Raw genomic sequence first — 24267 nt, 5'->3', positions numbered from 1 at the left:
TGTAAGGGGAGGGGCGAAATGCTGCTTGGGAAGCAGGTAGAATTCAGCTGGAAAGATATCTAGCCCAACACAAAACACAGGCAGTGACAAGAAGGTCGAACGTTTACGGCATCTTAGCCATTGGCAGACGAATGCGGTCCTTCCGTTATCAAGATGTTGGCAAGACGATTGTTGACTGGCAACCAACACCGGCATGGGCACATGCCCATCACATTAAATATGCCGATGACCACGAGGAGCCAAAAGAATATTCTGACAGTAAAACGGATCCAAGAGAGGTGCAACAGGCCCTCGATTGCATTTTGAAAAACCAGTAGCATATCATGTGTTCTTAATTTAGGTTCTTTCGTTTTCATGTATTGCATCATGAGCATAAAGCAAAACAAATGGGACAAAGAATGCTGGCATTTGCAGTTCCGATGTGGCATAGTTGAAAGCGATAGATTAATCTACCATTGGGTTGATAAGGTCTTCCAATTAATCAATCAATCAGTATTTTATTAGCTCCGTCGAGTTACACGGCTTAAACATCCAGCTATGGAGGTATATAGCCGTCCTTCAACTCAAATTCTGTCAGATCTGCCATACAACGCCCTTTATTATACAGTAGCGTATGACCTGACGGTAAGAATAAATAAGAAAAGAAACAAGCCGAATGATTAAATATCCTGGAACGGAATTCGATCCGCTTTACAAGTCATGTTGGTAGCTGGGAGCTGACCGTTCATCAGGTAGCCCTGGACATTCTCCAGAAGACAGTTTGATGCGCTGACGAAAGCCGTGTGCTGTCATAGAGTTAGTCAATCTACGCTTCTGTCTTCGTTGCACAAAGAGGTCACTCACTCCGACTGCGTCCTGCTTGAGGACCACCGATCTGGGGTATACGGAAGACATTTTATAAGCGCTGAGACGTTTTTAGATATTGTGTTACTTCTGGAAGACCAGAGGATACATACTTTCGCTTGGGGGTGGCTGGATCACTCTGCTGGGTGAGAAACAAGATCGGGAACGAGGTGTTCTTGCGGTCAAGAATGGATCCTAGTTCCATTAGTTAGCCTCCTTTCTCTGATGTGAAAAAATGAACCTGATGTCAAGAGTACTTACCATGTATTCTTCCGGTTTCTGGTGGAGTTACATCCACTGACCGGCAGGAAACCGCGCCTGAGTTAGTGGCAAAGACCTCTCCGAAAAACTTGCTCTCTGTGTTCAAGGCCTTAACCCAGTCGCTAAATTCCGTAATATTCTGAATCTTGTGCCCGTTATAGCCATCGACACATTCAATCATGACCGGGTAGTCCTGGGTTGATCCAACAGTTCCGTTGTTGCACGGGTTGAACGGTAGGATGGATCCACTCGTCACTGCGAGCGAGTAGGCCGTAGTATTACCCTGCTCCAAGCCTGCAAGTACATTTGCTAGGAGAGGGAAATTGCTTAGCGGGTCATACAAGACCTGCATCAAAAGCGTTTTGAGGTTAGAATAGGTCGCCAGAATCGGGATGTCACAGAATTCCCCGCTGGGGATAGGAATCGGGTTATATCTGAGATTGGCTAAGATCCTATCAACACGATCGCTGATATTCTGCGGTGAAGAGCCCCAGAATGAACACTTTTCCTTCCCAGCCTTGAAGCAGAAGTCAAAGAATCCTTGGTACGCTGCGTCGGTGTCGAATAAATTTGCCTGCCACTTCATCGAGTAGTAGTCTTCGGCATCGACCGCGCCATCCAGGATCATCCTTTCGATCCGATCGGGGAACATATGCGCAAAGGTTGCGCCCAAAAGAGTGCCATAACTAAGGCCATAGAACATCAGCTTACCCTCCTCCTTTGGTTTGCCTGCTGCAACCTGTTCCGCTTCGACGTAAGTCAGCATGTCTCGAGCAACGGCTGGCGTGCTGATGTACGACGCGTTTCCGTGTGACCCGCCGACAGTTGATGTGCAGGCCTTGCCATAAAGCTCTGCTGCGGCGTATTGATTGCCGAGGGAGCTGGAAGTAGCATTGGAAGTCTCAGAGTAGTATATTTTTTCGAATTGGGCTCGTCGCTCTGGGTGGTCGGGCCAGCAGTCCACACGCGGTCCGCTCTGTCTAACACTGCGAGGATCAAATCCTACAATGTGGTGCTGGTAGTTGACAATTTCTCCCAACGATGGACCGTATTCCATGATGGTGTCGACACCAGAAACTCCAGGTCCACCTAATATTTGTTGTCCAGTTAGATGCCCTTGTTTATTATCAGACTGTGTTTTCTTTCCGGCACTCTTACCAGGGTTGATAAGCAGGCTCTGGGTACCCTCGGTGACATTCTTTGCCTCTATTCTGATCATAGCAATGTCTATTTTACCCCTGCTCGGATCTCCGTAATCGAGGGGAACTTCTAGTCGAGAGCACGTGTAGTTCTGAAAGCAAGGCGTCCATTCGAGTTTAGCGGAAGGGGCGATCTGGATTAATGTCAGCTTAGAATCCGAAGGGGTTGTCGACTGAAGGTCAAGTTACCGAGTCCCAATCATCCACCATTCGCCGAGGTCGTGGTACAGCACCAGCGTAGGTACTCTGTATCCAAGCAAGTATAGTCATTATCAAAAGATATGACTTCGCAAAGACCGGAAGGCTCATGATAGGCAACGAGTAAGTGAGCTGAGAGTGAGGCTTGTGTGAGTTCTATCATGCTTATGCGGGGCCCTGAAGCCGTATATATAACATGGCAAATGATGGCAGCCTTGCTTATACTACACAGAACACATCATGTTAGTAATGCCATATCCGAAGTATACCTACCGGCTAAGCCTTCCACCAGGCAGTACAATAACACCCGATACGCTCCTTCATTGGCGGGCTCGGGGAGAGGACATGTACTTGCCGGACTTGGCTTAGCGCTCCTGTATCTTGGCTTTTGGCTATTCTCTAAACAATTAGCTGCCATGTAGTACTCGTTGGCCTTACGGAGTATGACCATAGCAACGATACGACTGCCGTCTAGCTACTATAATTTCTATAGCTCACGAGTAACAACGCTGGATATTCCTGTTTTGACCCGTTATTCCGCCCTAGACATCCCAACATCTTTCCATATTCTCTATCATGGCGCCGTAGAAGGATTGCCCTCCACATCAGCCGAAATTACACAGGCTTTGCAACCTCAGGCATCGGCGTCGCCTTAGCTGCCGAATTGGACCTTTGTTACTGGCTCCTGCCTCTTTTGTCAGGGCGCCCAGTAGAACGGAGAAGTGCGCATTCCATAGTAGACTTAAATAGTCTATCATATCGGAGGAGACGACTAGACCGTGACGGCCCGATGGCCCGAGAAAAGGCCCCCAACCCAGCCCCACATGGCGTGTGCCTGGGGCAGACTTGCGCTGGTCGGATCCTCCGAACGCCCCCAACTTTGTTCGTCGCTCCTTTATCCTGCTGTTGCGTTGATCATCCAAGGATCATCTGTTTCACTAAATGGCGTCCGTCTACTCCATCCGAAAGCCTATCGTCCCTCTCCGATCTCGATTGGGATGTAAAACCTGCCGGTAAGCACCCACGCATTCTGCTTCTACTAGACCTCTGCCTCCGATCAACCGGCTAAAGTTTCCACAGAATCCGCAAAGTCAAATGTGGACAAGAGAAACCACTTTGTGTGCGCTGCACAAGCACAGGCCGCAAATGCGAGTATGATGCCAACCCGGTGTCCAATACATTCTCCTCAACTCCGTCGACCAATTCCATCCTGGACCGTTCCCTTTCGTCTGCCCCCAATACGGTGTGGCGGGAGCGTCGCGCATTCGCTTATTATTCCGAACATGTCGCCTCTTTCATGGCAGGAGATTTAGATCTCGGATTCTGGCGCCAGACAGTTCCGCAAGTATGTCGCAGGGAACCGGCTGTCTGGGATGCCGTGAACGCCATCAGCGCGCTGTTCGAGAGTCCCGATCCATGTCTAGATCCAGTATTCTTGCGTCGAAATCCTGGGATGTTTCGGTCTCTCGATCAGAGCCACCAGGACGCGCTTACTTGGTACTCGCGATCCTTATCCACGATTCGGGGCCAGATTGACCGAGGGGCGGTCGACACGCACACGGCCTTGGTAAGCTGCGTGTTGTTTGTCTGCATTGAGACACTACAGGGTCATGTGGAATCGGCATTAGAGCTGTACCGACAGGGTGAAACCCTCGTCCTGAATCTACTAAATAAGGGTATCGGGAGGGGTTTGTCCATCGCGGAAACGACCTTTCTCAAGGAAACAGTCATTCCTCTCTTCCTACGATTAGGAACCATCGCTCTCTCCATTTCAGGTGTGCCACCAAGTCGTCTCATCAGCACTTACGATATTATGGTAGGAAACCAGTTTACTTCCCTCGACTCTGCCCGAGTGGCTATTACGGCCCTTGTTTCGGAGGGCATGCTTTTCCAGCGGGCCGCAGAGGTGCATACTCTAGCTGTCGGTGGCGAGCAACACGTGGCCGAGGAATTTATTGCTCAACAGAAAACTCTGGTATCACGAATTGAAGACTGGCACTGTGCATTCCAACGATTCCTCACGTCCGCTTCAAAATCACGGGATAGCGCAGCTGCCAATCTTCTGACATACTATGCCGCCACCAAAATTGTTGTCTCGGTCTGTCTGGCATCAGATGAAGCAATTTATGATGTGCATATATCCGACTTTCAGACTATTGTTGATCAGGCTGAAATAGTTCTGGATGCTTCGGCCGGATTGAATGGTGCTCAGCCGCCATTCACATTCGAGATGGGGGCAGGTTTGCCCCTATTTTTAACAGCAATGAAATGTCGCCACCGTTCTATCCGAGCAAAAGCGTTGCAGCTGTTGCGCAAATCTCCCCAAATCCAGGGATTCTACAAATGCACCCCTGGTGCGGCTTTGGCTCAAAAACTTGCAGAAATGGAGGAGGTCATTAGCAGTACTATGCTAAACCCCGAGCATCACACAGACGCATTCAGTCCGGCCTCCACGATCATGGCAAATGATACCACCAGTGCCTTTAATCTCCTCGGTCATCCCTCGACAACGAAGCTAGATTCGACATATTCAGAAATACGCAAGACCCCTCCGTTGTCTCCAAATAGCGTCTTTTCAAACCCGATGATCATTCCCAACCAAGCTCGAATTAAATTCGTTGGCATTTTTAGGCCGCAGGACACTCCATGGCTCGTGGGGAATCATGACCTCTCAAAATGGAAGCGAGGACCAGATCAACTCTTCATCAGATTTATGCGGTATCGATACGACACAACAAGTGGATTGTGGGAGTGGGTTGACGATGTCGTGCCGATAGACTACTGAACCAACGAAAACCAAATCATTGCTCTTGAACTGAATGAGTTAAATCATGGTATGAATTCATGTTTTATTTGATATGCGTAGCGCGTTTCTATACATGGTCGTGAATATTCTATCCCAGTCCCATGAATGTTCAGCGAAGTCCTGCTTGCCGATATCACTGGTGGTTGATCTGGTCTGTCATCTCTCCACGCTCGGCTCTTATCTTCCTCGACGTCCTTCAAGGTTGTACCGATCGATACCAGTCGTGGTTGGGTAGGCAGCATGTCGTATTCAAGTATTTAGACTCGGTCAGACCGCAGCAGTCTGCATTGTCTGATTATCCGCGTCTCGAAGTAAGCCGTATGCCTCAAGACCTATCTGCTTGATATTCCTTTCTCATAATTCCATGTTGCAGTGTCGTCTAAGCCATTCCCGAGGCACTTCGGTCATCATATTTTACCCGAGAGTCTCGAGCCATCCAGGCTAAGGTTCGTAGACGCAGCGAGCGCATATACTGTCTCTGCTCGTCGGACATTTCGCGCTCTTTCGGGTCGTTTTTGAAATTACCGGTGGCAAGCGAGTGGACGGAGTAGCCGATGAGGACGGAAACAATGCAGCCCAAGATAATCAAAACGATAAAGGCTTCACGAGAGATCTCGGCCATGGTCGCGGAAGTATCTGGAAAATTGACGAAATATGAGTACTGTAGTCACCAAGATACCAGACATTCTTGGGACACCACCTACCAGTGACCAAAAATGTTCAGTAAGAAGTAAATGCTCAATAGAACTGAATCAGCAATATGTTTCTCAGAGTAGAATGTATGTATGTAGATGCAAAAGAGTGAACGAAGGAAAACGAAAGTATGTTATGTTAAGAAAGGTAGGTATAACGAAAGGCTGACTGATTGATTGATCTTCCTCTCTTCCAACCAGCCGCACACTCAGATTTATATACCTTCCCCTCCCCATTCCCCTGAAATCTCTTCCCCCAAACCTCTTCTTCTCCGTCTCTATTCTCGTCCCTCTCGACCAGACTATCATTTTGCATCTACACCCCAAAACAGACTAGCGCTGCATCCACATCCGGGCAATGATGTCATTAGCGATCTGGCCAATCAGACATTCGAAATCACACTCTTACCAGCCCCAATGCAGCCTAGTGCCCTGCATCTTACTGTGCAATCCAGCCAATGAACGCCGCGAAATCAGAAATAGATACACGGTGGACAATGCAGGCCCTAGACCGGACTTGGACTGGGGCTGATAGCCTGATACTGTTGAGGACACCGTAGGTACCTACCTTGTTTCACAAATCAGGGACAGGCAGGCTGTGACAGCGAATCCGGCGTGCAGAGTGGTCCAATGCGATATCTAGTCCAGCTTACCTTCGCCCTCAAGCCAGCGCGAGAGGGCTACAGGTGGAGAAAACCAGTTCAATATGATCGTTTACAGTGGACAATCGGTCCACACACGCGCGATTTTTACACCCCACTTTCCATGAACCGGGCTTTCATTTGTAGGGTACTTGGGTATGAGGGGTCAATGAGGCTGTGGTACGTCTCACTCTCACGGAGTACTAAGTGATTGAACTGTCAGCGGTAGAAACTCGCTACCAAATGTCAACAGAGGAACAAACCCATAGTTTAAAGCGAACAGGTCTTCAAAGACAACGACACGAGGTCATTTTACTGTCTTATCTAAGAAGTAAGATAGGGCATCTACAAAGAAACAACGCCGTCTCGTCTGCCTTCATATATCTATCCATCTGGTCAAAAATGCCAAGAAATGGCCGAGTTGTCGAAGGCGCTAGGTAAGGGATGACTAAGCCGATATGACCACCGTGATAACGTATTGCCCGAGCGACCGAATTGACCGAGCGACCCCGCCAAAAATCAAAAAACCTTCAATTTTTCACCACGACTAATACCACAAAAATAACTCAAATTTTGCTATTTAATACGTGTAGGGCATTTAACATAGGTATGACCTTTAATCCCACATCCAGAACAGGTAACCTGCCGCCTAACCATAGGCATAGAAGGTAAAGCAGGTTCTGCAGGTAGTTCTTCAGGTAACTCTAGCAAAGATATATCTTCACTATTACTATCATCTTTAACAACTATATCATCCTGACCATCCTCCCGACTCCCAAAAATGCCTCTCTGGCTTGTAAACTTATGTTTGATTGCTCGTTTTTTGATCTGTTTCTTATTAGAAGCCTCCAATTGGTCGCAGCGATTCTGAAGAAAAATATAATGATGGACCACCTTTATGGTCATTTCATAGGTCCTTTCAATCTCCCGTTTGGTTGGTGAAGAAAGGATTGAAGAAGAAGATTCTAGACCTTTTCTGATCCGAGATTGCGATTTGGAGAATTTTGAGAGAGTCCAGAGAGTATTTGGATCACTATCACTGCCAGAAGAGAGTGGTCACTTAGGAAGGATTTCAAGAGGAGAAAATTCATCCAGACATATATTAAGCTTTTCCAAGACTCTATTAGCATCAAATGGTGCTAATCCAGTAGCTAAAAGCTATTCTGGATAGTAGAGGTCTTAAAAGCTCCCTTTCTTGCATCTACAATCAATTTAAGGAAATCTTCCTTATCAATAGAATTGACTCCATTTCGCATCATGGTTGAAACCGCTCCTCCATAAAGCCTCTTCACAACCGAAAAACAACCCACATCTAAAGGTTGTAAAAGATGAGAGGCATGAGAAGGCATACAGATCGCAAGATATCATTTTCTTCACAAATTCGATCGAATTCAGGGGTTAAATGACTCCCATGACCATCAAGGACTAAGAGACAGTATTTTCCTACTCTTTTCTTGATATTTGGGATGAAATGAGATTTCAACCATCATATACTATACGAAGCTTCAATGCGAAGAACTCGCGAATACGATCAACGGTGTTGATCGAATGAAGGCAGCTTCGGGCCCACGAAAGCGAAAATTGACTAAGCGAGAGGTCCAAAGGCGTTCGGATAGCAGTATACTGAGTGTTAAGGATGAAAATGGCTCTATCGCGAATAGAGAAGCGAAAGAGGCCGCAGGCATGGACAAGAAGCTGAATAAGGCTTATAAAGAGAAATACGGCTGCCTACCTCCTCAATCTACGTCCTCGGATAGACGTTTATAATCTCAATTCTTCCGAATCTACGGGCGCCTAGTTGATATACTCAATTGAGTGCTAATAGCTTCATTTCTGCCTTTCCGCTGAAAATGCCTGACCGCTGCAGACCACCCACGGCGAAAAGGCGGCGAGTCGGCCCGCCACGAATACATGAGAACATAAATTCTGCCAGAACAATGTATAAAACCAAAGCTGCTGGCTATACGGCATCGGAAAGTGAAAGAGAGAACAAGTGAACCTTAGCATCCTCTATCTGTCTTGGAAAAACACTGTCGGAAGGGAATATGTCGAGGATTTTGCCACACTCGTAAAGCCGTGTGGCTGTATCAAGTAACTCGACTATTTTAATTTGGAAATGTGCCTTCGGGACATGCTGGCTCAGGTCGTTCTCGTCTGCTCCTGGGATCTTTTGCTGTGGACCTATAGTAAAAGCTTTAGTGAAGGAAGATCATAATAAGCGAGTTAACGGAGAACCTACAGACAACAGGGGCAAAAACAGAACTAGAATCGTTCATGACTGCATGGGAATATTCCCTGGAATTTAATTGAGCATGGTAGTCAAGTGTTCCGGCATTTGCGGACCGCTCCGGCTGGAAAGAGAGGGCTGGTCGGGTTTCGGCGCTGAGCTCGTTGCAATTTGAAATGGCGTTGGCGACCTTCCACAACCGTTATCAGTTATTGCACTCATATTCTGGATAGAGCATATCAATACATTTGGTGGGATCAATGAAAATGGATCAGGTTGATTCAGAGGAGAATCTCCCGCACTAATTGAATCCAGCAGGGATTGTTCATGGCCCTCGTCTACTTGCTGCACTTCCACAGAATTTGGAAACCATGTATTCGCATGCCCGTGATAAAGTCCCAATGCATTTGGAAGGTCGGCGTCCACATGGCATTGTACAGGCTGTCGATCTCGAGGAAAGCTTGCCGGCGTGGGGGGAGTGCACGTTTCTGAGTTTGCTCTGCTCCTATTCTTTGCCTTTTTACCTGCAAATAGTCAATGACAGGATTGTCGGTGGCTTCCGAAGAAGCCTGTCTAGGACTCACGCCATTTTCGCTGAGCAAGGAGATTTTGGATCCTCCTTCTTTCCGCATAGTCTTCAATGACATTCATTGTGACCCGACAAATCACAACTTCCAAATGCGATACAGAACTTTGTAAAAGCGTCAGAGTATCCAATAAGGGTGTCTTCGCTCAATATTTCCGCTGGATCAGGTTGTGAGGGTGAGGGAGAAGGAAAGCCAAAAGGAGAGAAGATTTTATATATAATTGGGGCAAGCGGACGTCCTTAAAGGTTACAGTCTGTATATTTAGCGTCATATTGGACATGGACGAACTACAAGTATCTGATAGTACTCAGAATGATGTCGTTGTGTCTGAATTGCCAACCAATATCTCGGGTCACGTGATGCAAAACTCGTTGCCAGCGTGCAGCATCCGAGGATCTTCCTCCGGCGTGGATCAACTATAGTCCTAGAGTCACGTGATCATTCAGGGGGTCTTATACTCCGCTTGGATTAGATGACCAATAGAACAACACATCACCTCAACACTCGTATTTGATGAGATGTAATTAGCTCGGAGGCCGGGAACAACATTAGTCCGTCCGAGGCTCATATTTTGCAGAGGCCACAATCCTCTTCAAACATCTAAGCACTCAAGTATCTCTGTACTCTAGGCTACGTTTTAGATAGAATATCACTTCATTCATTTGCATTCTCCTTATGGCTTAGGCCTCGTGCAGCTCGGACCGATCGAACTCCACCATTCCTCTGAGCTAGACCACTTCAGTATTCACATTGGATGTTCCGCCTTGCGTGAGGGGTTGAATATGTAGCACCAGCACTTCTTGGCTTCTTGGCGTCTACACTGCACCTTATTGGTAAAATATGACCGTAGGCGTTTTGACACATACATTTCGCAAACGATCCATTACGCTATCATCAAGCTAGGGAACCAGCCGTTGCCAGAACCATCAAGTCCAGTCAAGAGCAGATACTACAGTATGTTTCACATCTGTGTCATCGGCACAAATTTCTAGTGGCACTTGTCAGCTAGTCTTTTGTGGGTAGTTTCGATACCGTATTCATTCCTTCATTTTGGGTACAATCTATGCACATCTCGTTCCATCTGAGAGTTACGTAGATGACGTTTGTTGAGGGCGACAATTATGCTAGGTAGGTAGACAACCATCATAGATACGGCCATTCCCCATTTATGCAACATAACATTTTTCGTGGGGCAGCTAAGAATCTATGTTTTTTGAGCGAATAAACCTATCCAGACAGGAGCCCGGAGTGCGCTTGTGCTTGACCCTTCACACGCTAACAAACTACGATGTGATTGGTTACGTCTCGGCTAATCTTTTAATATCGGAGCCAGTAGTAGTAAACTGAGTAACGAGGCTAAAGACGCATTTTCCGAAATCAATATCAACCCAGACCGAGAGGCGGCGGAACTGGAAGCGGCGACCCTGCGGGACTCGCCAGGCATAGTGGTCTATTCAGATGCATCAGGACACCATGGCCAACTGGGAGCGGCAGCAGTGGCCCTAAAGGATAACTTGGAAGTGGCAGTCAGACGGAAGATCTGCGTTGGACCCATGGAGCACTGGTCTGTCTACGCAGCTGAACTCATTGGGATATTCTACGCTATCAGCCTGATCCTCAAGCTGGCCCATAAAAGTCAACGCAACCAGAAATCAGCCACAATCTTATCCGATAGCATGTCAGCCTTACAGGCTATCAAGAACCCATCGAATCAATCAGCGCAGCGAATCATCCACGCGATCCTCCAAGTAGCACGGGAGCTAGCTGCCCGGGGGATCCCTATCCGGCTCCAGTGGATCCCTGGACACTGTGACGACCCGAGCAACGATGCAGCCGACCGTAGTGCTAAAGAGGCTGTGGGCCTCAGGAAAACACATCCCATCTGCCATCTGCTGTCTCGCGAGAGATGCAAGATCCGCCATCAAACTCACCAAAAATGGAAACATGAATGGATCACATCCAAGGTGGACACCGACGTCATATTGATCCAGCCCCTCAGTCTATGTACACCATACGACTATTCGGCACAATATCCCGCGGAGATGCGTATTTGTTAATGCAGATGCGCTCCGGCCACTCGTGGCTTGCCACCTACGTGCAAAAACATGGGTTTCGAGAAGATGACAAATGCGAATGTAGGGCTAAAGAAACGGTGGTGCACGTACTGATCGACTGCCCAAAACTACGGGCTCTGAGACAGAACCTACGCAAGGATATAGGGGAAGCGATCAATGACGCTACGGTCATGCTAGGAGGAAGAGGCCGTCTGGGGAAGGCAGGCGCCTCGGGGGAATCTACACAAAAAAGCACTCTTCGAGCTGTGCTGGCTTTTGCAGAAGCATCCGGTAGGTTTCGAAGCCGCAGGACAAGGGGACCGCCAGGAAGGGAATCACGGCGCGAAGGCCACGACAGGCCTTGACGAGGCTCAAAGTTCGTCCTTATGGAGTGATGCATGTACGGTCAGGAAAGGGAGATAGCGGTAGTAGTTCCCTGCATATCGCCGACAGGCGAGGGGTCAGCGTATGAATTCATCCATCCATCCATCCATCCTCCGTATAAGGTACGTGAAGCGATGTGAACAGATCGGTTTAGCCAGCAACAACGTTGACCACTAGCTACCACGTGCGGAGTATTATGGAAACACATCCGGACAATCGACCTGAGCTTACCAGGTCAGCAAGGCCTGCTTCGGCCAGCTCGCCATTTAACCTCTATGGCGTACCCCACTTGACATATGTCTACTAATAGGTTTGTCCTCCAGCGACATGTAAGTCCAACCTTTCCTAGATAAATGCTGGCTGACATCATACTGACGAATAGCCGCATCCTGCCCATAGAAGGCCCAGCTACGACTACCCTTGTAAAGAGTTAAAAACCCCTTTACCTTGACCCCACTGTTCTGTTTGAAATAATTCAAACTTTGATTTTTTATACCCTGTCTTCCTCTTCTGAAGGTATTGATAATCTATATGTCTTTCAGAAGGACTATTACAGCACTTTCCCCACCACTTGTTGACGTGGCGAAGGAAGATGACTTTTGGCAGTGGTATCGGCAGACTTTAGAAAAGGGTGAGCTAACTGATGACGACACTTCTATTCAGGGGTTGTCTATCCTCAAGGTACGTCTAGGAATTGGGCGTCCCAAAAGTTTATAGATCATTTACCATTCATGTTTGTGTTAGCCAGCAGCGTATGCAATTTGGGAGAGGATCCGTGCATCGCTGAACGATAAGCTTAAACGCATAGGTGTGCAGAATTGTGCTTTCCCGTTATCATCAGTCGAGAATACAGGGGTCAGCGGCGACAACAGATATGACGATAATAGATATGCACGGAGGGATACTGAGCCCAGACTACGCGATCAGACGAGCACAACATCCATGATCTGCTCGTACTATGCCAGGTGGATCGCAAGCCCTCATGACTTCCCACTTCGACTGAATCAGTGGACGACAGCATTCAGGTCGGAGCCCTGGCCGCAGCATTTTCTCAGGTGCCGTGAGTTTCTCATACAAGAAGCACATACGGTGCATAAGACGCAGTATGATGCCCATTCAGAGATGCTGCAGGTTCTTGATCTCTACACAGCTCTTTATGAAAAGCTTTTGGCTGTTCCACTTCTCAAGGGTCAGCAAGGCAACGCTAATAATCTCGACGAAACTCAAACAGCTGTCCTATTTGGTCTTATTCCTACTCTTCAACAATGCATCCAAGCTGGTGTCTGCCACGAGCTAGGCCAGCATATGAGCAAGGAGTATAGTATTACTATCTCTGAGTACCCTGGTGACCTGCAGAACAATGCGAGCTCTACGCTACACGTGTGGCAGAACTCGTGGAGCTTTTCTATCCGTGCTATTGGTCTGATGATAGCTACGCATGGCGACGACCGGGGCCTAGTTCTTCCACCTTACATTGCTGAAACGCAAGTGGTTATAATTCCTTACCAGGATACACACAATCCACACGACCATCAGAGGCTTTACGCCGAGATCTTTTCCATTCAATCCACTTTGACTTCTCTGGATATTCGTGTTACAGCAGATCTGCGCAACTGGTGTTCCACTGGCTGGAAGGTGCAAGAATGGGTAACCCGCGGCGCTCCACTACGCCTAGTTGTCGGGTCGGAGGAGCTGGCCGGTCGATATGTCACCATCTATCGGAGAGATCTTCCCAAGTCAGAAGAGAGAACTACCATGTCTCTTTCTCAACTCCCCACTGGTATCTCGGAACTCCTCAAAACTATGCATAAGGGCCTCTTCGAGAAGGCCCAAAACACCCTTCGCTCGCGTCAAAGACAAGTTACCGACTGGAATGAATTCGTCGAAATACTTTGTAACAGGAAGACGGCTTGTATCTGCTTGGTTCCTCATTGTCTGACAAAAGACTGCCAACAACGGATTGAGAGTTCTAGGAGCGAACTTGCTGCTGAGAACGATACTGATTTTGAGGTTAAACCAGTGGCGGCTTCAGTCAAATTCTTATGCATGCCTTGGGACCAGCCTTCTGACGTCCATGTAGGGGACGTTTCTAAATGCATCAATCCCGAATGTATTCATAAGGCAAATAAATGGGCTATGTTCGGATTTAAATGCGAATGAATACTCTTCAAAATCTGAGATTGGTTGGTTGGTTGGTTTCATTTACCCCGACCCCTCGTAAATTAAGCGATATGCAGGCTACCGCAACTCTATATAACTTTGTATGTACATGTAAACTGTCACACTTCCTGAAGACGAGCTTAGAGCCCCGTCACGGCCTATCCTGGCGTAATTGCTGTTCCCGATGTTAGGCTGCCCTTCTGGCGCACGACTCCGAAACCGTTGTGACGCCTCAGCAAAGTCTAGCACAGCCTTGACTATTCTAGCCCGCGAGATGATGTCTGAATTACCTTGCTTACCTTCAATTGAGCCTCTTTGCAGACTCGAGACGGTATTAAATGCCCCTCCTACATCTCTGCTTAACTTCATTCCCAGTACCGACAATCTTGGACAATTTTTTGTGCCGCACGCGCACCGGTCGTCCTCGCGGAAGCCAAAGGGTTTGGCGTGGCTAGCTAGCCAACTGTGGCCCGTGCGCAACTGCGTTAACAGGTACGCCTGGTTCCTGATTAGACTGCAGTATAGCTTTCTGGTGTAAATCGCCGGTAGGGGGCTGTCCATCTTCCTCAGGTGGTTGCCCTTACTAGAGGATCTCCATTCCTGCTTCCACTGAGCGAAGGTGGCGCTGCGAATACGCACTCTCTCGCGGAAATTACAGGCTGGCAGATCCAGACTCTACAGGCAGATCCAGAGGCCTTAGAGAAGGCAAAACAAGCTTGGAGCCACATATCAAGCCAGAAAAAACAGCTTGATGACACTTGCTAACATGATGAAGTGGCTAAAGAGGCCTACTGGATCTAAGAGAATCTTATAACTGTGCTGAATTAACACGCAAATAAACTGCAGGTAACATCTCGATCAAAACGATAGTGGAATTCAGCAATAAAAAAGATCAGACAAAATTACGCCTGAGTAAAACGGGTCTAAACGATACAGGGTATCCAGGACAGCAAATACAAAGTAGCCTGAAACATCTACTATAATGCTATCTGAAAAACTAAACGGGAATGCTAGAAGGCTTTCCTAGTAGAGCCGCAGAATGGGGAAATAGATCCTAGCGAATCGGAAAGGTACTAGCAAGCATTTCGATATACTAAGATCAGTAGGGCTAGTATTAAACCAGCTTTACAAGGCCCAGAGGGCCAAACAGCAGTTACTATCGATAAAAAAGAGGCTTTAGTACGAGAAATAGTTTTCCTACCGGTTCTAGAAGAAGAAGACTCCGAGCGACTACTACCAGGGACCTAACACACCCAGATTGATGAAGAGAAGATCAAACAGGTACTTTTTTACTAAGCTATTCAAAAGGCCTCTGGTATCGATAAGCTGAATTTTAGAGCTCTACAGCTACTATAAGACTGGGACAGTCCCAGGCTAATAGCTCTGGTAAAGCAGAGTTTCAGGCTAGGCGTTCATCCAGAGACATAAAAAATAGCTAAAGGTATTCTGCTGCAGAAACCGAATAAGCTAAACTATACAAAAGTTAAAGTTTACCGGGTAATCAGCTTACTCAACTGCCTAAAAAAGGTAGTAAAAAAGGTAGCAGCAGAAGCTATAGCTAACTATTACAAAATTACTCGGAATTTATACCCGGGTCAAATAGGATCCAAAAAGGGCTGAAATACTATAAATGTTATAACCTGTCTGATACAAAGAACTTATAAGGCGTAAAGCCTAAAACAGCTAATAAAAGCCCTCTTTCTTGATATAAAAAGAACGTTTAATTATGTTAATTTAACCAGACTGATAACCCGAATAATAGAGCTCAATCTAGACAGAGACCTTATACGTTGGATACAATCTTTTCTAACTGACCGAAGGGTTCAGCAAGTTATCGATAATATTCAGTATTTGAAACAGCCAATCAATTTAGATATCCCTCAGAGATCACTAGTGTTTTCAATCCTCTTTATTATCTATTTCAGCGGGGTCTTTGAGGCTATAGAAACGGCAGTACCAGAGGTTCAAGCCTTATTATTTGCAGATAATATAGGTCTTCTAGTCTTAAGGTATTCAGTAAAAAAAATATGCGACATGTTACAGCGGACAGCAGAGATAGCGATTAGCTAAAACTAGATATATAAAGTTTAGTTTAACGCAGAAAAAATAGAGACCGTCTTTTTTACCCGAAAACGAGGCTGTGACGAACGGCTACACTGACGATAGGGAATCGTGAGAATGTAGGGTATGCATTTGACGAGGAAACTAAGCTAAGTTATGAAGCTATTCAGGAGGTAGTTGCGTTATGTGTGACAGCTCTGACGCTAGTCCGTATCGGGGAGTTAGGTTATAGGGTATCGCGAGGAAGGTCCTCGGAGGCAGGTCACAGTCCGTGACAGAGGCTAAAAACTTAGAGTCCAGACTTAGCGAATTTATATAGTAATTAAAAGATATTGAGTCTCATTTAACTAAGAAGCTACCTGGTAGCTAGATTTATGACTGAATGCAGATTTTAATCTAAAAGTCTATTACAATACGTGCCTACGGAAGGCCTGCACAACGGAAACCCGGGTACAGTCTCTGTGTTGCAGATAGAGCCTACCCCTAGACCTAATACGCAGGATCCAGGTAGCTGCAGTGCAATCAGTAACTCTATATAGGGTAGAGCTCTGGTAACAGGGCCAGAAAGATCGGCTAGAAGAGATACAATAATTACTTAATTGATAAGTTCGAGCAATTACGAGAATGTTTAGAACTATTTCCATCGGCCCTCTTATTCGGGATACAGGCCTAATACCAGCGAAATATTTACTATAATTTAAATAGCTAGAATATACTATCCTATTACTAGGTCTATACGAGAACTATCTAGCAAGGCAAATTCTTTCAGTCAACTTTAGAGAAAGGGATCAGTACGTACAACCTAACGAACAGCCAGAAAAGAACCGAAATTAAGTAGAATTAAACTGGAAACTATAGTTACTAGGCTAATATCTAGCGTATCAGTTAAATTAGATTCTACTAGTAGACCCCTCAGGAGATTTTAAAATCTCAATACAGATCTCGGAAAATAGTTTTCCAGGCCAGATTATCATTAAGTCTCCAGAGGAAGCACTTCAGGTAACTTAAGCAGCCCCAGCAATTCAGATTATCTGAACAGATAGATCTAGGCTAGAAAACGGAAAAACTGGAGCTAAAATAGTATAGCAAGCTCAGCAAAGCTGCTAGAAGACAAAAACATTCCCAATGAGAAAAGGACAAGAAGTCTTTGATACAGAGCTCCTAGGAGTCTACCAGAGACTACAACTGGCGAGAGAGATAAAAACCTAAAGACTAATTACTATAATGCTTGATTCTCAAGCAGCTATACGCAGGCTACAATATGCAAGATCTAGATCAGGTCAGACAATAGCTACTGATATACGCACTGTCGTTTAGGACCTGCTATCGAGGGGCCGTAATCCGATCATTCAATGGGTCCCAGGGCATACAGGTATAGAGGGAAACGAAAGGGCAGATCAAGCAGCAAAACAAGCTGTAACGCGAAGACCGGGACCAGGCTGCAGAGAGATATTACAAGCATTTACCTGCAAAACCCGTACAGAGACGTTAAGAACAAACAGACAATACTGGCTAGAGAATAGTCTTAACTGGAGATCACAATCGATACAGAGAACCTATACATCTGGAAGAGGCTGGCAACTGGATCCTATAGCAGCAACATCGATAAACAAATAGCGGAACCGTCAAACCGGCAGTAGAGAATTGGCACAAACCGAAGATATTTTGCAATTGCGTTGGTCATGCAATAAAGCATACCAAAGTAGTGCCGTCTCAATAGCTGGACTGCTGCCGACTTCTCAGTTTGGCACCCCAGCGCCAAAGTATGCCGGTCGCGGGCAGCGCGATGCCAATCGATAAAAACGCCAACAAGCTGTTCCCCCACCCATATCCGAGCGCGTTGTAAAGACTATTGGAGAATAATGGGAACGCGAATGCCAGCAAACTCCTCAACACCTGAGTTGCAGCCGATGCCGAACTGACGTGCTCGGGGTAGGAATCCATAACTGTTGGAACCATTATTCAGCTGATATGCCTAAGTCATGTGACTCCTTGGCATAGGCAGCTGATATATCTTCAACGAAGCGAGTAGTTTAGAATAACATGTTGGCCGTTTCTCTAGGCGTAATTGCTAGTAATGTTACCCATAGGAATATCGAATAATGAAGGTCTGATTCTTTCAATCTAGCTGCACACGGTGGTTTAAATACATGAAAAATTAATAAGCAATCTAGCCTGAAAAAGGCAACTAGAAGAGATATAACTTTTGAACCATGGAAATAACAGAAAAATCTGCATAATCCTCGGGGATCGGTGTTACCAATACCGATATCCGGAATAGGAAGGTTTCCTATGTGACTAGCGGTCACATACGGTTGACATAACACTTCACTTTTTACCCACCGAGCATATACCTACATTCAGTTGAATCGATAGGATATCTGCTTAGGGCAATGACCAAGTCAACCGACACTGATCAGTAGACGTACAGATCAGGATATACGCAACTGCGAAGCTTGAAACTGAGTTAACAGCCCTAAGAAGCTGTTTTCCATGATCGCCTAGCTATTGCCCTATATCAGTTGAAGGAGGAGATTGTGACAATTCAAAGCTTGAACGGACATTTAACAGCCTCAAAACTGTTGGATAACTATCGCCTAGAAGCGTACTCTCTTGCTAATCACCATTTATAGAGCCCGAAGACCTATAAATACGTTCAAAAACATCAAAAACTCCAATTCTTGACCACTTTTCCCTATTTTTCTATTTTTCCTTACTTTCTCTATTTCCTCCATTTTCCCTATTTTCCCTATTTTTCCCTTGTTTTCTTACTTTTTATTTTTCCCCTTCTACCCCTCTTTTTGTGTGCCCAATTATCTATTTTCAGAAGTTAACCGAAGGACCCCTGCAGATGTGATATATCAGAAAAACAATCAGCTACCAATCTTAGCACCTTTTTTCCTTTTCTACCAATTACTATCCCAGAGAATCATTTCTATCTCTATTCTAGTGATTATTCTATATTATCCCTTGCCCCTTGCCCCTTTCTATCTATCCTTTATACCTTATTACACTCTTCTACACTCGCACTACCATGTCTCAACTACTACAGTCCTCATCAAGTGGAGATAAGGATTGGGAAATTGATTTGGGTACAGCCACAAAACAGAACCTCAATACCTATACGATAAATATGCAATTTACAAACACTATCCTTGATCACAACCTGTAGATGACATTCCGAGAACAATTCGAAGGCTGGAAACCTGAACATTTCAAGCAACTCAGCCCTTATGCAAGAGTGAACCTCAGAAACAATCTGCTTCAGCGAGAAGTATTCGTTCGCCGTCATAACACGAGGAATCCTCTCTATGATATACTTTCCGAAGTTGTTCAGTAAGATGAATTCCATGAATAGACTAATGAAGAGCTTAAAGCTGCTCTAGAAGAACTTGATTTACCAATGATTACTGCTATACTCCGAAAACGCTTGAATCTAACACGCGATAGCTTAAGAGAGAATACACAAGCTACAGAAGGTTATTCAAATCATTCAGCTTCTCTTAAAGCTAATCCGCAAGTGAGACGAGACTATCCAGATCTTTCAGCCTCTTCAGAAGACCGTTTCGCTACTCCCAAAGCCAATCCTTCTACCCCAGGAACCAATCACGTTTCTGAAACTGATTACCTTACCCTTGAGACTAACCGCCTTGTTCAAGAAAGCAATCATGCACTCTCTATGAGGCCCAAGAATGACCTTTCTAAGGAAATCGCCTCAGTCACAAAGATTCACACAGAAGACCAGAAATATAGCGGTACGGACAACAGCAGCCTTAACTTCAAACTGAACATCTTTTATGACATTTGCTCTAGAGCTGGTTTACTATCACATGGATACAAGGCTGCATTACTAATAATGTTTAAAGGTGTTGCCGAAGACCACTATTACAGCAGTAGCCTATCATTAAAGACGTTTCAAAAAGTATGTTATCACTTACGCCAATTCTTTGAAGGACCCGAGTTCTACCGGCAGAACTTAACCAAGTGGAATACCATATCGCTCCAGAAGATCATAAATGATAACTATGAGAAATCAATCTATCAAGGTTTTCAACTCTTACTCAGCAATCTCTTAAAACAACGTTACGGCCTCCACCTTGAGCTCCAAACCAACATGAATCTGATTAACAAGCTTATTACAGCTTGCCAGGGAGTACCAGCATGCCGCATGGCTATTGCCGACCCGCCTGAAGACCTCGCAGTATTGATCAATAAACTGCAATCCTCAATTACCACGTAAGAAAAGGAGAATCTACAACATGGAATCTCTTACACAAGTCCCCGAGAAGAGACCTTCTATACTGATAGAAGGTATCACAATCAAAATAGGAACTACAATTAAAGCAAAAGAGATCTACCGGGCAAATGCTACGTCTGCCAGAAACTAACCTGCCGCTCTTGGAGACACACTGAAGAAGAACAGAGGCAATCTAAGGAGAAATATCGGTAGCGTTTCAACAATGACAGAAGAAAGAATGGCGACTTCAACAGACGATACAGGCAGTATATAATATATTGCGAAAGGAATAACAAAGAAGAAAAAGCAGAAGCTTTTGAAGCACTTATACTTGATGCTCAAACTATTGTACCTGAAGCTGAAATAACAGACCTTAATAAAGAAGAATATGATCTTACTGATACATTCTTTACCTCATTCGGCTCAATTACTGTTCAACAAGCAATGATTACAACCTCTAAACTTGCAAATCGATCCTTTACTCATTGTATCAATGACCGAAAACCCTTGAACTTGATAGTTGATACCGACCCATTCAGCTATAACGCTAATACTACTTCCGCGAGCGCGACCCGATACAACTCTGAAATCTTTATGGGAATAATGATCGATACCGGTACCTCTGAAAAGTCTACAGCTGGATATGGCCAATTCCAGGCACTTCAGAACACAGAAAACATTACATTAGATACCTCGACAGCTGGTCAGGTAAATGTTCAATTCGGCATTAGAACAATTTCTTCAATCGGCTCTGCAAGAGTTTCAACTCCAATTGGTAATATCCAATTCTATGTTGTAAACGCTGATACCCCATTTCTGCTATGCCTAGCGGATATGGACAGTCTCGGAATATACTATAATAACTTCAAGAATGTTATTGTGGCCCCGAAGCCTGCCTCCAGATCTGCTACCAAATCATTTGTTGAGATCCCTGTTATTCGTCGATTTGGCCATCTATTTCTGTTATAGAATTCTGCTTTATCTTCATACCTCACTCCTTCATTTGATATGAATCCTTGCTTTCTGACAGATATTGAGTTACGAAAATTATATCGCCGTTTCGGATATCCATCTGTCGATAGACTTCAGACACTTCTAAGAAGTGCTGGCTATGAGCTAAATATAGTAGCGTTAGAACATCTCACTAAATTCTGTTACTATTGTCAGAAGTTTGGCAAATCTCCCGGTCGATTCCGATTCAATCTCAAGGATGAGGCACATTTCAACTTCAACATTATTGTCGATATTATATATATTGACAATATGCCTCTCTTTTACGTTGTTAACGAAGCAACTCGCTTCCAATCCGGCCGATGGTTAAAAGATATCAGTGCTAAACACACCTGGGATATGCTGCGAATGTGCTGGATTGATACCTACCTAGGCCCTCCAGACTTGATCACACATGACGCCGGGAAGAACTTTGTGAGCAAGGAATTCAAGACCTATGCAAAGACAATAAATATTAGCACAAGAAGCATACCCATTGAAGCACACAACTCGATAGGTATGATTGAGAGATACCATAGCCCACTGCGCCGAGCCTACCAGATTATCATTGCTGAGATCCCTGATATTGACAAAGAGATCGCCCTTCAAATGGCGTTTAAAGCTATTAACGATTCCGCGGGACCTGGAGGTTTGGTTCCTACCCTACTGGTATTCGGCGCATATCCTCGCATAGTTGATTCAGATGTACCTTTGCCATCAATTTCCCAGCGGGCTGCAGCTATCAGAAAAGCCATAGCAGAGATCAAGAAGCTTAGAGCAGAGCGCCAACTGGCTGATACATTGAATATAAGAAACGGCCCATGCATTACGGCTGTACATGACTTGCTACCAAGCTCGCCTGTCCTTGTCTGGCGAGAAGGGAACGGAGGAAAAACAGGCAGCTAGACTGGCCCATTTACCCTTTTAACAATTGAAAGGGAAACCTGCACAGTCAAGTTACCTAGTGGCCCAACAGAATTCCGATCGACAGTGGTCAAGCCATATTACTCAGAAGCTCCAGAATCAGACCAAATTGATCAAACAGAATACGGTATTGATAAAGAATCACGCTCAGATCCCGTAGAACCTCCAGAAGTACACTCAGGACCTATCTTTAGGCGCTCCGGACGAACTCGATTGCCTAACACAGACCGCAAACCCGCCCCTATATCCCTACAACCTGTGCAACTACAAAAACGAGGCCCAGGCCGCCCACGCAAGCATCCTTTGCCCACAAATGTCTTCTTGCAAACTGGGAGCGATCCCGGTATCCAACTATATCATGTTTCAAGGCAAAAGGAGGTCAATGGCCTGCTTGAAAAAGGGGTATTTGAGTTCCTCAAATCTGAAGACATTCTACCAGGGACCAGACTTTTCAACTCACGCTTTGTTGACGAGATCAAGAATAAAGGAACAGAGAGAGCATTCGAGAAATCGCGACTGGTTATACAAGCCTATAATGATCAGGGAAAAGACCTAATTCTTACGCAATCTCCGACGATCCAGCGAGTCAGCCAGCGCCTTATTCTTTGCATTGCTTCAAGTATGACAGATTCTCAGCTATATCTCCGCGATATTTCGCAAGCTAATACTGTTATGAAGGTTATCAAACCTCTCTATGGAATCCTTGAAGTAGGGAACCATTGGTTCAGAACCTACCATTCTTACCACTTGGAATACCTCCGGATGAGCCAATCAACATTCGACCCATGTCTACTCTACACTATGGATAGTCCTAATTCAGGAGAATCCACTGGTTTCGGTATCGTTGGACTTTAAACTGACGATACCCTCATTCTCGCAGATGCCACGTTCGCTGAATCTGAAGAGATTGAGTTACAGAAGGCTCAATTTTTGGCTAAAGACCGCGAGAAGTTAACCATTGAAAAACCTTTGAAGTTCAATGGCAGCATGGTCAAGCTAGAACCTGATGGGATTACTCTTATCCAGGAGACCCAATGTATCAAACTATTACCTATTGGCAAGACAACCGCTCAGGCATCAGGCACCCTAAAGGATCGATATATTGCAGAACGCGCAAGAGGTACCTATATTGCTTCTATCTGCCAGCCAGAGGCTTCATTCGACTTATCATTCGCTGCCCAAGTGATCAACCCAAGCAAGGAAGATGCTGAATTCCTCAACAAGCGACTTAACTGGCAGCTAGAGAACGCCACCAGAAGCCTTAAATATGTCAAACTGGACCTGGAATCTCTTTAACTGCTAGTTTTTACAGACGCATCATTCGCCAACAATAAGGATCTCTCTTCCCAAATTGGCTATGTTATCGTACTAGCCGACAAAAGAAATGCCAGTAACACTACCGCCCCGAATGCCAACATTGTTCATTGGAGTTCTATTAAATGCAAACGTGTTACCCGCAGTGTTTTAGCATCAGAACTTTATGCCATGGTTCACGGTTCAGATATTGCATTCGCAATAAAGTCAACTTTAGACCAAATATTGCAAGCTAACATTCCAATCGTATTCTGCACTGACTCGAAGTCATTATACGATTGCCTTGTACGGCTCGGATCTACGCAAGAGAAACGCCTTATAATTGATGTTATGTACCTCCGACAAGCCTATGAATGCCGCCAAATCACGGATATCAAGTGGATTGATGGAGATTCTAACCCTGCCGATGCAATGACAAAAAGCAAGCCCTGCAACGCCTTAAGACAACTCATAGATACGAACCGCATCGACTTGCAGGCTATTGGTTGGGTTGAACGCTCAAATTGAGCAACACCTGAGTACCGGGAAATGAGATGAATTTGGATTCTGGAACTGCACGTTTTGTTTTTGATATCTTGACCTTTACGTTCTTACCACTTTAAAGTAGGCCCAGTGTTGGAACCATTATTCAGCTGATATGCCTAAGTCATGTGACTCCTTGGCATAGGCAGCTGATATATCTTCAACGA

The 24267-nt window shown here is 45.5% G+C and overlaps 4 protein-coding genes across 4 annotated transcripts; 3 read left to right on the top strand and 1 right to left on the bottom strand.

Annotated features, from left to right (window-relative positions):
* Positions 1 to 659: 659 nt before the first annotated feature.
* On the bottom strand, positions 660 to 2513 carry KD926_001869 (alpha/beta hydrolase; the record flags this gene model as incomplete). Its single annotated transcript, XM_053096805.1, has 6 exons — positions 660 to 785; positions 844 to 904; positions 957 to 1038; positions 1105 to 2193; positions 2263 to 2437; positions 2493 to 2513. 6 exons carry the CDS (start codon positions 2511 to 2513, stop codon positions 660 to 662), a joined length of 1554 nt encoding a protein of 517 aa, XP_052959028.1.
* A 930-nt stretch (positions 2514 to 3443) lies between these two features.
* Positions 3444 to 5286, top strand: KD926_001868 (Zn(II)2Cys6 transcription factor domain-containing protein; the record flags this gene model as incomplete). The annotated part of the gene is made up of 2 exons (XM_053096804.1): positions 3444 to 3514; positions 3582 to 5286. 2 exons carry the CDS (start codon positions 3444 to 3446, stop codon positions 5284 to 5286), a joined length of 1776 nt encoding a protein of 591 aa, XP_052959027.1.
* Positions 5287 to 10550: 5264 nt separating this feature from the next.
* Positions 10551 to 14052, top strand: KD926_001867 (uncharacterized protein; the record flags this gene model as incomplete). Its single annotated transcript, XM_053096803.1, has 7 exons — positions 10551 to 10582; positions 10788 to 11458; positions 11804 to 11884; positions 12203 to 12221; positions 12275 to 12314; positions 12556 to 12573; positions 12637 to 14052. 7 exons carry the CDS (start codon positions 10551 to 10553, stop codon positions 14050 to 14052), a joined length of 2277 nt encoding a protein of 758 aa, XP_052959026.1.
* Positions 14053 to 20794: 6742 nt separating this feature from the next.
* Positions 20795 to 23560, top strand: KD926_001866 (uncharacterized protein; the record flags this gene model as incomplete). Its single annotated transcript, XM_053096802.1, has 4 exons — positions 20795 to 21058; positions 21521 to 21989; positions 22332 to 22883; positions 23145 to 23560. The coding sequence occupies 4 exons, from the start codon at positions 20795 to 20797 to the stop codon at positions 23558 to 23560; spliced, it is 1701 nt and encodes a 566-aa protein (XP_052959025.1).
* Positions 23561 to 24267: the final 707 nt, after the last annotated feature.

Source organism: Aspergillus affinis, assembly GCF_023601865.1.
Source record: "Aspergillus affinis strain CMG 70 chromosome Unknown NODE_13_length_462506_cov_86_819959, whole genome shotgun sequence".
Lineage (NCBI taxonomy): Eukaryota > Fungi > Ascomycota > Eurotiomycetes > Eurotiales > Aspergillaceae > Aspergillus > Aspergillus affinis.
The sequence above is the reverse complement of the archived record's forward strand: the minus strand, read 5'-3'. Positions and strand labels throughout refer to the sequence as shown.